Below are 13,714 nucleotides of genomic sequence, written 5' to 3' on the forward strand. Positions count from 1 at the left end.
AAATCTTTAAACCTTTTTGGGTTTGTGCATGAGGTGCTCATCTTAATCATTTACTCTCATCAAAGAATAAATGTTAACACTTGATCTGGTCTTGCAGGGGTCCATGGAGGAAGAAGATGATTTTCTGCATGGAGAGACTCCTCATGGAAACACAATAGTGGGTATGACTCCAGGCTCTTATGACTCCCCCCATCTCCTTCCTGCAGCGGCCTTCTGATCCACTCTTGTAATAATCAGCAGGTCACTGATGCATGTGCTTGTGTTGGCACAGATCATACTGAGGCTGTTAAGAAACTCCCGTAAAGAGCCCTTTACACACCAGTTTTACTGGCCTCGGTAGTTTTGCTAAACACCCTATCACACATTAAGACTGTATCATGTAGCAGAAATGTTCCTTTTGCACATTTTAGTTATATTAATAGTGAAATTAAAGAAACACAGGGGCAGTGTCATGTAATCTGTTTTTGTGAGAAACTGACAGCACAGAAATTGTGACAATGTTGTAATGTCATAAAAATGATCACTTTGTACACAGTTACCATGAGTACATCTGATATTCTTTACTGATTTTCAGTCTATTCTGTACAGGGTTATTCTAAAAATGTACTGATAGGTTGGAATTGCCTGATTATGTTGTTGGTTAATGGGCTTCACTTCCCAGTGCTGGGGTTATGAAATATTCAGCAGGACGTTGACACACAGAATACAGATGAGTTTCTGTGTTGTTTTGAAATTGTTATTATGCATATGAGTATGCCATATCAGTTAGCTTTTTCTGTATAAAAAGCACAGCTCGTGTTGTGTGCTAAACAATGAATGTTTTGTTCTGAACCTTACTAAATTTGTGCTAAATTCAGAATTTTATAATTCATACTCTAGATAGATAGATAGATATTCTGAGATGATAGATAGATAAATAGATAGATAGATATTCTGAGATGATAGATAGATAGATAGATAGATATTCTGAGATGATTGATAGATAGATAGATAGATAGATAGATAGATAGATAGATATTTGATTGCTTTGTCAGGCCAACAGAATTATGGAATTCTTTAATAATTTGTATGTTCTTTATGAACAAAAAGAGCTCTTGATGATGTCAACTGAGAAAAAGCACACAAAAGCACAAATTTGTTCTGACTTTAATAAAAACATTAAAAGAAAGACATTTAGGCCACACATATGATGCGATCTAGTTAAATCACAGGACTACAGGTCAGCATTTTTAGAGCATGTGCTGTTATTTATATATTCAAACCTGCATAACCTTACAATTACTGTTACATACAGTTCCACCTTTATCCTCAGGAAATGAATGTCACCACCGTCCATATTACACACTGATAGAAGTGATCCTACCATATATTCCAAGACAAAACAGTTGAATACAGTGTGGTTATGAGAGCAGTAATCTGAACCATGTGTATTGTTTAGCTGAATGGATGCATTTGGGATGGAACACTGCAATATGACCTCCATTACTCGATGATGCCATGACAACCAAAATCCTCCTAGTACAATCAGTATAGTCATGAGGACACCAGAACTAAGATGCACTTCTGAAATGACCAAAGTTACCATCCATCAAAGAAAAAAGCTATGAAGGATTATTTCCCTAAGCACTTAACAGACTATACCTGATAGTAATGGAAAAGGATGCTGGCTGACATTGGACTAACCTGTGCTGCAAATGTGTCTGAGCACAGAATGACATAAACAGCAAGGACATGAAGAGGACATCAGAGGATTTGACTGCAAGATTTACGAGGATTATAACAACAACTGCGTACATACTTAGAAGCAAGCATGTCCACGCGTCCTCAATAATAAAAGATTTGGACTCAAAATATAAAATCTTCAAAACATCATAGCACTTCTCAGAACAAATACAAATAAGCATCATATCAAATGATGAAAAGTGGGGACTGTGCCCCAAGTTCCCTAAGTGAAATGTAAAACATGTTCTGTGTATTATTACCTAACTCTAATAGAGAGGTCAGCCACATGTTTACATTACATTTGTTTAATGGGGAGATATACTGTATGATGAAACATCATAGTATAGAAAGCTCTCTTTCTCTTTTTAATATTGCAGCTTCTCTATAACTGTGCATTGTAACCACATAATCTGCTGAAATACAGTAAATGTTGCACATGGCACATTGATCAAAATTACCCTTGAGCATTTCAAAGTCACTTCTATAATGGATGGTGGCGTTTTCTTGCTTGTTTGTTTTAATTTTCAATCTACATTATGACACTGAGTAATGCTACAAGTGTACATATATGTACATGGACTGTTGTGTTTTTTTAATTAAAAAAACACTCTTTTGATCAGTAGACCTGATCAGCTGATAGAGCTTTTTCCACAGTATTTTTTCAGTTCAACCTCGCTCCATCTTCTGAGATTCACCCCAGTTCCTTTCCATCCCAGATCCTCTACTGATGTCTGCTCTCTTACAGCAGGATCTCAGATGAGGGGAGGCTGTGGCCAGTGAATGAGGCTACAAAAAGGAGCAAGATGGTTCATTATGAGTATCACAGGGTCAAGTCTGCAAGTTTACATTGTATCTGCATGTTTAAAGGAATATTCCGGGTTCAATACAAGTTAAGCTCAATCGACAACATTTGTGGCATAATGTTGATTACCACAAAAATTAATTTTAACTTGCCCCTCCTTTTCTTTAAAAAATCGAGGTTACTTACAATGGAAGTTAATGGGGGTCAATCTGTAAACGTTAAAATAGTGTTTCAAAAGTATAGTCACAAGACATCAACAATATGCGTGTCAACATTTTTGTAATGTGATAAAATCTTTTCTGTGTAAAGTTATATCCAATCTTACATCTTTGTTGCCATGATGATAATGCCGTAAACCCTAAAACCGTAAAATGAAAAACGACAATTTAAACAACTTTACAGGTAAATTTATGCAAAAGTTTTAACAGAAGAGTTCATGTAAGTGCTTTTCTAAAATTAAAAGCTTCACATTTCTGCCTTTAAACCCTCCAATATTTAGCCCTATTCCCTTACGTTGTGCCTCACTGTAACACATATTTTTTTAATTTTTTTATTTGTAATCAGGTAACATTACACCACAAATGCTGTTGATTGAGCTTAACTTGTATGGAACCAGTAATATTCCTTTAAGACAATTTAAGATTTTAATGCAAATTTTAAAATAAATTTAAGATAAATTTTGTAACAAAATTAAGAAAAAAATGAATAGTTAGTACTTAAATTGTGGGGTTCTAACACTAAATCAGTATACTTGGTTGAACTGTATAAATAGTGATTACGGCTGAGTGATGTAGTTAAAATAAAAAAATCAAGATTTTTCTTTAGCTTTTGGATAATATTCAATATTCTGAGAAGATGTAAAAAAGGACGTTTTTGTTTCAGAGGAACCATAATTTGGACCTAACAGCCATTGCTGCAAAGTAGATTATAAATGGAAGAACTAGAATATATAAAAGAACAGATTGACTGAATTTAATCAGGCTTCCATAACTCGATCAGTATATTTGAGAATGCACTTTAGAATAAGAAATATAATAAGAGGGGTTCAAAGATCCTGTCCATCTTAAAACTTTCATACTTGAGATCTACGTCTGCTGTGTTCAGTTGCAGTTAATATGCTGTATGAATCACAATGAAAAAAATGTCTGTAGTCGACTTTACATTGCAAAGGCAGTACAGAATCTGCGAGTATATCAAGAAACAGTGGATTAACACAGACGTTAAATTGCAGAACAGTGTATTCTGCACTTAAAAAGTGTGTATTTAAGTGAATTTTAGTCATTTGAATAATTTTTTAATAATAATCTTTGGACATTCTGGTCTATAGTAAAGATGTTTAATGTCATATTCTCATATGAATACGATCCTTACATGACAATGAATCTGATCCTGCATTGTAATGTTTTTAACCACGTGTGACACGTGCTGTGCAGCTTTCCAAAACTACTTGTCAAACTGGATAACTGACAGACTTTACAAGGCTAGCAGTTATAGTGAGGGGTTTTGTGACAGTGAAATGAACATTTGGTTAGAGCTGAAGCTAGCTGACACCAGCAGTGAAGGGCAAAATGCTGATTCTTTCTAAAAGCAACAAACCCACAGTGACGGTCACTCACTCTGAATCAGAGTCGTCTCTGGCCTTTGCAATGCATCCCTCTACATACTGCGGTAATGCTACAAAACACAATCAAACGGTATTGAATGAGAATAATGTTGTGACAACACAAGGTCAAATCAGTTCAAAGCCATGTGTCAGTGATGAGTTTAACAGATTATGTAAATCCTCCTGTCACCATCAAACAGATAGTTGCAAAATGAAACATATTTCACATGCAACACCAGCAGACCATTCAACAGACTGAAAAACAGAGCGTTGAACAGCTGCTCAGGTTAGGTGCCTAAAGCGGTTTATGGTGGCCCCCAAAAGTATTAAGATACTACAGTGGTCCCAAAAAGTATTCAGACACTTTAGGCACAAATATCGAAATGTCACTGCATCAGATAACAAAATAGTGTGTCAGTTATGTTAAACAAAGGTAGCACAACATTTCACTAAATTTAAAATTATATACTGTTCAATAAAGACTAAAAGTACACTTTGGATATCAATGATCTAGTACACAGTACAGAAGTCTTAAGGCTGATTTATACTTCAGCGTCAAACCTACGGCGTAGGCTCCATGCAAACCAACAGTGGCCAACACGTTGGTTTGCATTTATAGTTCTGCATTGGTGTGTCTACATCGTTCTGTGAGTATAGTCAAAATGCTAATTATACATTCATAAATAAACAATGGCAATATAAGCAATTCGTGGATTATTTATAAAATTATTGTAGCATTAGTTCAAAGTATGTGAACATGTTGAAATTTAGGCACACATTATTTATTATATATGTTGCCTGCATTGGAGGGAGAAAATAAATGAGGAAAATACTGTATTCATGCTCGCTTGAGTCGCTTAAATAATAATAAATACATATTTTGATGTTCCGTGCTGAAAGATAAATCATCAAATTAAATAACTACTCGCCTGAATTACACAAAATGGGTGGTGTTTTAAAGACTTTACATTATAGGAAATTTAACCCCCTTGCTTAAAAAGTGTTCCATAATTTATGAAATATGATCATCGCTGTACGCCGCTGTCAAACATACGGTCAAAACATCGTGCAGATTGGAAAGTTCGTGAGTAGAATGCAACACGTTATTTTAAGTAAAAGTCCTGAGAAAAAAGTGTTGAGTTTATAAACTGTATAAAGATTAAAGACAGAAGTATACGCTTGTAACTTCATGAAACACAAACAGAACGTAAAACCAGCAGATGTTCCTGATTAAGAAAATTGCTTTAATGATCCCGAGTCCAAATACAATGTGATATGATGCATAGATCTAAGATAATCTTGGATGAAATGCAACGTTAACTCCGATATCCTTGTTATCATCCCGGGGGGCGGTCTCTGGTTACAAAGTAGACCAATAACAGCTGTAGTAGTCCGCGTTGACACGACAAGGTTACATTTTTGAAGAGGTGCCGTAGCTATGCAGAGCCTACGGCGTAGGTTCTACGCAGAAGTAGAAATCAGCCTTAAGACACATTAGATGTTTAACAAAAACATTTGTCTTAAGGTGGTTATTTTATATCTTCCACTTTAGTGTGTCAGTAGGTGATATACATTTTAGAATTCCAAACATTCTTTTTGCAAATAGAACAATAGTTGTAGAACAAGGAGTCCTGCAACAGATAGTATTTTTAACCTCACTGAGTCAGTCTGGAATTACATGAAGAGACAGAAGCGATTGAGACAGCCTAAATACATAGAACTGTGGCAAGTTCTCCAAGATGCTTGGAACATCCTATCTGTCAACAACCGTGAAAAACTGTGCACAAGAGTACTGAGGAGAACTGGTGCTGTTTTAATGGCATAGGGTGGTCACACCAAATATTGATTTCATGTTTACTGCACTTTGTATGAAGTTAATTGATAAATAAAAAATATTCATGACATTATTTTTAATACATCCTCACTATACAACATTTTTCACATCTGCCTTAAACTTTTGCACAGTGTACACAATGTACTTTATGTCTTTCCCACTTACAGTGATCCTCAGTGCAAAGTGAACAGACACCATCCACGAGCTCTTTGGCCTCAGCCGCGAGCTGGCAGGCAGGGTCAGGGATGGGGGAGGGTGTGTCAGGGATGTCAGTCGTTGGAGATGCTCTCATGCTCCTGTAGGATGAAAAGGTGATGTCATGTGAGCCATGATGTTACAGAAGAGGGACAATGCAATTGAGAAGCACTGCCAACAAATTGTGTTTATGTTGAGAAACTCACCCACTTTCTATTCCAAATAAGCCGGTGTTGGTGAGAACTTTGTGGACATTCTGTTGAAACAGTTCAAATTGGTAATTGCAAACACTGATTTTTTTATTTCTTTTGTATTTGAAAATGCATTTGGACACTCAAGCCAAGTTTATTACAGATAAATGCAAAAACGATGCCACTTGGATTGATATTTTGTTATATAATGCAATGGTATTTTGATATTTTTAAGTGTGACTAATGTGTCACTCATGGGCCACTGTATGTTTTGAAGAACTTTATTCATGCTTTTGAGTTACATTTAGTAAGCTTAAATGTGGTTTGTTTGTACCTGAGCAAAGCCAATAAGCTTCTTGTTGGATATCTCCAGGTGTTTCCTTGTCAGTTCAGACTTTCTCAACTGACTGTCAATGGCAGTGAGTCTCCTGTTCAGTTCCATCACATCTTCCTGTGAAGAAAATGCAATTTAAAACTAGTTCATCCTGAAACAAAACATTGTCACCCTGGATAACACTTACCTGGTCTACAAAAGCTGTTTGCAGTAATTGCATCATATTGTGAAATCATTTTTAGCAGAAAGACTTTTTAAAAGAATGCTTACTTTGGTAGCCTCCAGGCCTCTTTGTTTCTTTCCGGATAGCTGGTTCTTCAGATCTTTGATTTCAGCCTCCAGGAGCTGAATGACCTCCTCATAGTCCTGCTCGGCACTGTTAGTCTGCCTCTGAACCGCCTCTGCAACCTGTAGCTTACTCTTCAGAGACTTATTCTCCTCCACTGTGGCTGTGGCCTTCTGTTTCATACAGACACACAGAAACAAAGTATATGCAAACTGATGAGTGCAGATATGTCTTCAATAAATGGTATTATGAGTCCAGATAAACAAATATATGGAACTAGGGCTGGATATTGATACAGAGTTCAGGATGCGATTTGATTCACAAGCTCTCCATTCGATTCCGTTTTCGATTCGATGTTGATTCATGTGGATATATTTCAATTACAATGTCCATTTACATTTACATCTGAAATAAATTCTTTCTAAGAATGCTAATGCTGTTAATTATAAAGGGATCTTCTAACCCTCTAGGTACAATTCGAAAAAATTATTTTACAAATTATATTTTTCATCATAATATTCATCGTATTGGTCACATTTTAGCTTTTGAAAAATGTTCAAATTCAGTGTAATCCATCAATAAGTGTCTTGAAAATGCATATATTATACAGCATATATATTTTTGTTACATGATTGTTGTTTGAATGCTTAGATTGTACCATTTTAAAATATTTACATTGAAGTGCTAAATCGATACTGCCTCTTTTAAGCCTACCAGTATCATCCGGTGAGGGCATATTAACGAGAGAGGACTTGTTTCTTTAGCGCATCCGTGCTGTGCGTGATTTAAATTAAATGTTTCTTTTTTGTTGTTTTTAATCAAAAACTGACTGTAAAGAATAGAAAGGTTATTAAAGAGACATTATTCAGTTACAAATGGATTGCGTGGATCTTGTCTTTGGACAAAGAACGAGCTAAACCAAACTTTTACTCTGAACCCGCAGTGAAAGGATCTTGGTGCTAGTAGCTTCTTCACCACTATACTACTCAAACACTGGTGAAATCTGAACATTTACCAGCCAGTGGCTAATGACACATTTTTACTTACACAGCGTGAAATTTGGTCACATATGCAAGTGATTTACTCACTTTGTAGAAAGAGGCCGCATAGATATTTTTACCCAGTTCAATATGGAACACATACAAATAAAGAGATTAAAAGTGTAATTTCTGGTCAAGAACTACACTACCCATGATACAGCAGAGAAAGATTCACCAATCAGAGAATCGCGGCCAAAAAGCACACCAAACAAGCTCTTCAGCGACCAAACACTCTCACTCCTACAACGAATGACACAGCCGACTCGATCTCCCTACACTCTCAAACTACATATGTATTTGCATATGTAGCCGGTGGGTTGAAAATAATCACCAAAGGATACAAAAATATCTATTGGAGTTTTATTCTGATGGCTGTTTATAAAAAAAGGGGGGAAAAAACAGCGGTTGATGGGGCCGTATTGTATTTAAAAATTAAAAATAAAGAAAATACATAAACTGAAATGCAAAATTGAAATAAGGTTCAATGAAATACAAAAATTAAATAAGGTACCATACGAAATAAGGTACAAAAAAATATGGTAGAGGCTAATGTCAGAAGAAAACACAAACAGGGCATTAGCTTACCCATATGCTTCAGCGTACACCATCTTAGTACATGCTTATATCATTCACAGCACCCTATGCATTTAAGTATTTGCTCAAACCACTCACAGTATTTTGTAAATTTAACACACGCTTAAACACTTACAATATTTTCTGCATTTAACACATGCTTAAATCACTCAAAGCATTTTATGCATTTTTAAGCAGGCTTTAAGGATATGTATTGCAGTTTAAAACAATGGTCAAACTCCACACATGCAATCCATATGCATCCTTCCAAAATGATCCATATCAAACACTAAATTTTAACATAAAACTCTTCTGAACACATATTTAATGCTATTTAACAACATTTTGTGTCAAATTTTGTGTTAACATCTTTACCCAAAGAATTCTCAAACAATGAACAAAACCAGGAGCTCTCTTGCACAATGTATGTTTTCACATCTCTAATACGAGAGAGTGTCTGAAAGCAGGCATCACAAAACTCCAGTGTTGCAAAACTCCCATTCTTAAAGGGGCCATGTCCAATTTATGACTAGTTAAATTAAAAAAAAATTCCATTTGGCAACATATATACAGTATCTGAGTATTTTGCAACAAACTTAAAATGTATTGTTTCTATATTTACCAATAACTTTAAATCAGTAGTTTTATATTTTCATAATTTTTAAATTATGTAATTTGCAATGTTTCATGAGATTGTTTTTAATTTCCTCATGAAAGATTTTAAGTAAACAGTCTTGTACCTTTGTCTTTTTGTCCGATTTTCAAACACTTTTTTGCTTCAAATCAAAGTTTGTAATCATGTGATTCACCTCGAAGCTGGTTAGTTTGGTTAATTACATACAACTCTTTCATGGAGGATTTTATGAAATCCATATAGCAAAAATGAAGGACTACTTTTGTGGTGATTTTTGTGGAGCTTGTCAGTATAAGTCACCATCCACATTCATTGTATTGACAAGAGCAGCTCAGACATTCGTAAGGGTTTGAAATGGGTTTGAGGGTGAGTAAATGATGACAAAATTTCAATTTTTGGGTGAATTATACTTTTAATACATTGATACCATATTGTGAGTCATTTAACACTGAGAATCAGCCATGTTTACCTCAGCTGTCTTCTGCAGTTCCTCCTCCAGAGTCTTCTTACTGTCTTCTGTGTCTTTCAGTAACACCTGTGAGTATTGCAATAAATGTAACAGAGACTTTTTGGCATTGAGATTCTGCTATGTCTTGCAGAATTTTCTAGACAGTCAACTCATATACTGTATATATCAACGAAAGGATGCAAACAATCTAGTTACACAGTGTTTATTTTAGTACCGGTGCTCACCTTGAGTTGTTTCATTTGCATCTGAAGTTGTTTGACTTCCGTCTGAAACTCCTCCAGCTCCTCACTGCTGTAGCTGCACTCTGACTCATATGTCTGAAATAGAGAGTGATACTGCAAAAACAACTCTGTGACAACTGTGTACTTTTGTAAGTGTACATAGTTAATACCAAAAGTGTATTCTGTGATTATAAAGGAGCAGTTCAGTGCTCATACATCGATGTGAGACATATCCAAAAGGCAGAGGGAACATAACGGGCAAACTCTGACAATTGAAGCTTTTAAATTCTTAAAAGACAGCTTTGATTACTTCTCTGAGCAGCAGAAAAGCTCATTTTAAGAACGCTAAATAAATCTCCTCAAAATGCTCAACTTTGAGAGAAGTCTCAATGTGAGGAGGTGCACTGAGGATTGCGTGTATGTTTAGCCAGAATCATAGTTAAGCACTTCAATGCTAAATCCCATGGATATACTTACTGGGGAGTGAAAAGCAGAAGTGTCCATCAAGCTAGCTGCTTCCTGATAGGAGAACATAAAGGGCCCTTGTCCTAGTCCCGCCTCCTCCAGCTTCTCTTGATAAACACTGCGTGTGGCGTCCACAAAGTCTTATGAGGGAGATAGAGGCATAGTTAGAAATACCCACGAATGGCACAATATATAATAAGCTCATAACAAAAATGTGTGGAATACAACAATTATACCCTCGCCATCTGTTATGTGGATTTGAAAACATGTGATATGAGATCAGCATTTGCTTTTAATATATTCCCTTCTTATGTCACCCAATAAAGTCTATCCAGAATATTCCACACAACAAAAGTGAGTACTGAGAGGACATTTGTATTCCGGTGACTTTGCTCTAAGTTTAGTGTGTTTGCACAGCTGAAGTACAAGAAAAAAGGCAAAAATCTTGCTCCAACTCAATCACTTTGATGAGGATTTGCCAAGGCGGCATCTTCCTGATGAGAATGAGTCCAGAGTTGGAGCACTTCCTGCTGAGAACAGCCTGGAAATATACATAGCTCTATAGACACCATACAATTAGTTGAAAATAATTTTTAATCTGAAAAATTATGTCTGTAACCTTGGTAGGTTACAGTAAAATTATGTCTGTAACATTTTGTTAAATGTGAGCCAAAATCATCACAATTAAAAGAACCAAAGACTTAAACTACTTCAGTCTGTGTGCATTGAATTTATTTAATACACGAGTTTCACAATTTGAGTTGAATTACTGAAATAAATGAACTTTTCCACGACATTCTAATTTATTGATATGCACCTGTATATAATAATTCACAAGACATCATAGCACGATAAATGCTCTGCTAGTACACATTTAAAATAAAGGGCCGGTTCCTTTGTTAGATTATACAGCTCACTGCTGTCTTAAATCACACCAGATTTTGTTGTTATCTCTATTTCAAATAAATTTTGGAGTTTTTGGAAGTTGATTCTTTGTTTTCAGTGTGTTCATGTTTCCACAACTGATTGTAGTCTTTTCTTTTTCATCATCATCATCATAAAAAAAAAAAAAATTAAAAAAAACTTTTGGAATTTTATGAAATTGGGAAGACCGGGTCTCATTGTCACACTTTGTACTCCAATGAATTTTTCTCGGATTATGTTTATTTTTGAAAGTCAGTTTCTGTATGGCCCCATACTGTACCTTGAAGTCTTGACTAAAAAGAGCTTTTGAACAAAGATACAGTTCACTGAGCACACATTGACCTTGTGTGACAAGCTGCCCCAATGGCGGGGCATGTTGTCACACCATAAGGGGTTAGTTGCCACAGTGGAACCTGCCATTGAAGTGGTGGTGTAGGTTTCTTGTGAACATTGTGGGTGACAGGGCATGTCCCCACAATCACAACTGTTTTAAGAAAATCTGCGCCTCTCTCTAAATTCACAGCCTATTACAGGCTTGTCAGCAAAATTTTAAGTAAAACGAATTTATGAAACATCAAAAACGGAAAAGGTAATGTACAAAAATATCAAACATTGTTTTGGCCAACAAATATTGTAATTGATAAATTGTATACATTTATGACATTTAAAACACGTGACAACCTACCCTGATAAAAATGTGACAACATGCCCTGACTTCTGAAAAACACCTCAATCCTAAGAAAATATTTAAACCTTTCCGTAAAAATCTACTTTCATAATATAGCTGACCCTTGCCTGAATGTCTGATAGTCTGTTTTGATTATGTTCGTTTGTTTATCCAAGAGCTGTAATAATTATGTTCATTTAAAAGGGTGTTTGAAACCAACATACAAAACCTATGCTAAAGAAAACACACATTTGCGCAATTGGAATTTTGACTCCAAATCTTATTGTTACTGAGATATGTAATGTTAGATAACAGAAATAAAATATGGGATGTGACTATACCTCCATATGACACTGTCCCCTGAGGGTCTGTAGTGAGACTCTCTCTGAGCTGCCGTCTCTTCTCTTCTGTAACATCCAGACCCAGATACGACAGAGCCTGCAACAGGACCACACTCTCAAAATCCTTCTAGTGTATAAACTTCAAAACCTGTGGCTGTCCTGAAATCATATTTTAGGAGTTGAATAATGACCATGGCCCTCTGGACATCTTGATAAGTACAGTGTCTATTCAAGCTCGTAAAGTGTCATGAAATTTACACCCACATACACAAGAGGGCAGTGTGTTAACAGAGGTCAAGTCAGTGGTGAACATACTGTACAAATCCAAGCTTATCATCCATAAGCATAGCCAACTGAGCAACTTCAAAAGGCATTAATAAGGCTTATCAGATTTATTTCATTCAAAGCAAGGATGATACTGCCACAATGAAGAAATATTGTTAAAACTACAATGGCAGGGTAACTGAGCTGTTTCATTTGCTTATGAAATCTTGATAAACAAGATTTGTAATGAACAGTACAAAGGAACTTCACCATAGAAAACTTTGCATCATGTCATATACCTGTTCATGCAAGAATAATTATTGGGTGCATTGTGTCTTATAGTCCACATTTAAGTGCTCTCGTGCATTGAGACCTGATCCTATTAATGGGCCGATAGATTAGGGTCAGCCTGAGGATCAACAGGATTAAATTAAATCTCTGCTAAACAACTGCACCAAAACAAAGAGCAGAGCCAGAGATTGACATAGAGATCTACAAGAAAAACAACACTGGGATATGCAAGGTTATCTTTATCAGCAGTCTGTCAGTGACTTTGCAATGAGATACAGGTTTACAGATTACAATATGGTGATGGTACAGATTACAATAGGATTAACCCTTTGAATTCACTTAATACTGTTTGAACCACTGAGTCTAATCCCATCGTTAATAAAAGTACAGATTCAGGTACAAGTATTGATTCATAAATGCTGCAAAACAAATATAAAGAGATTTATACAACAGTTAGTTCTGGGCCTCTAATATGGGACTCTTGGACATAATATCATGGTCAAATGGCTTTTTTCAGAGTGCTAATATTTTGTATAACAGCACTGTGGTGCGTTACTGTTTGTATCACTCTGCTTCCCTGTGTTCGCAGTGTTCCAGGCATGTTTGGTCCTGCTTTAGACTCTTCTGGAACTCTTTTTGTTAGCAGAGCAAAAACATGTAAACAAAATACGCAGTCACATTGTGTCTGAATTGTAAGTTAATCAATATTACGTAAAGGGATAGTTCACCCAAAAACAAAAATTATCTTATTATTTACTCACCTTCATGCTATCTTAGATGTGTATGACTTACTTTCTTCTGCTAAACACAAATGAAGATTTTTAATAAAATATTTCCATAGGTCGTCACAATGCAAAT

The 13,714-nt window shown here is 35.7% G+C and overlaps 1 protein-coding gene across 3 annotated transcripts in view; it reads right to left on the reverse strand.

Annotated features, from left to right (window-relative positions):
- Positions 1-1,145: 1,145 nt before the first annotated feature.
- Positions 1,146-13,714, reverse strand: part of LOC127450602 (syntaxin-binding protein 4-like) — a 61,195-nt gene continuing 48,626 nt past the window's right edge. For 2 of the 3 annotated variants that reach the window (XM_051714839.1, XM_051714838.1), the window contains exons 13-22: positions 12,302-12,398; positions 10,382-10,509; positions 9,908-10,000; positions 9,684-9,749; positions 6,952-7,140; positions 6,682-6,798; positions 6,363-6,412; positions 6,127-6,257; positions 4,141-4,198; positions 1,146-2,508 (exon numbers count right to left, since the gene is read on the reverse strand). In XM_051714839.1, coding sequence (XP_051570799.1) covers positions 2,475-2,508; positions 4,141-4,198; positions 6,127-6,257; positions 6,363-6,412; positions 6,682-6,798; positions 6,952-7,140; positions 9,684-9,749; positions 9,908-10,000; positions 10,382-10,509; positions 12,302-12,398 — 963 coding nt within the window. In that variant the 3' untranslated portion in view covers positions 1,146-2,474. The remainder of the gene's footprint in view (positions 2,509-4,140; positions 4,199-6,126; positions 6,258-6,362; positions 6,413-6,681; positions 6,799-6,951; positions 7,141-9,683; positions 9,750-9,907; positions 10,001-10,381; positions 10,510-12,301; positions 12,399-13,714) is intronic. The other variant, XM_051714840.1, reaches the window with a different exon arrangement.

Source organism: Myxocyprinus asiaticus, chromosome 13, assembly GCF_019703515.2.
Source record: "Myxocyprinus asiaticus isolate MX2 ecotype Aquarium Trade chromosome 13, UBuf_Myxa_2, whole genome shotgun sequence".
Taxonomy (NCBI): Eukaryota; Metazoa; Chordata; class Actinopteri; order Cypriniformes; family Catostomidae; genus Myxocyprinus; species Myxocyprinus asiaticus.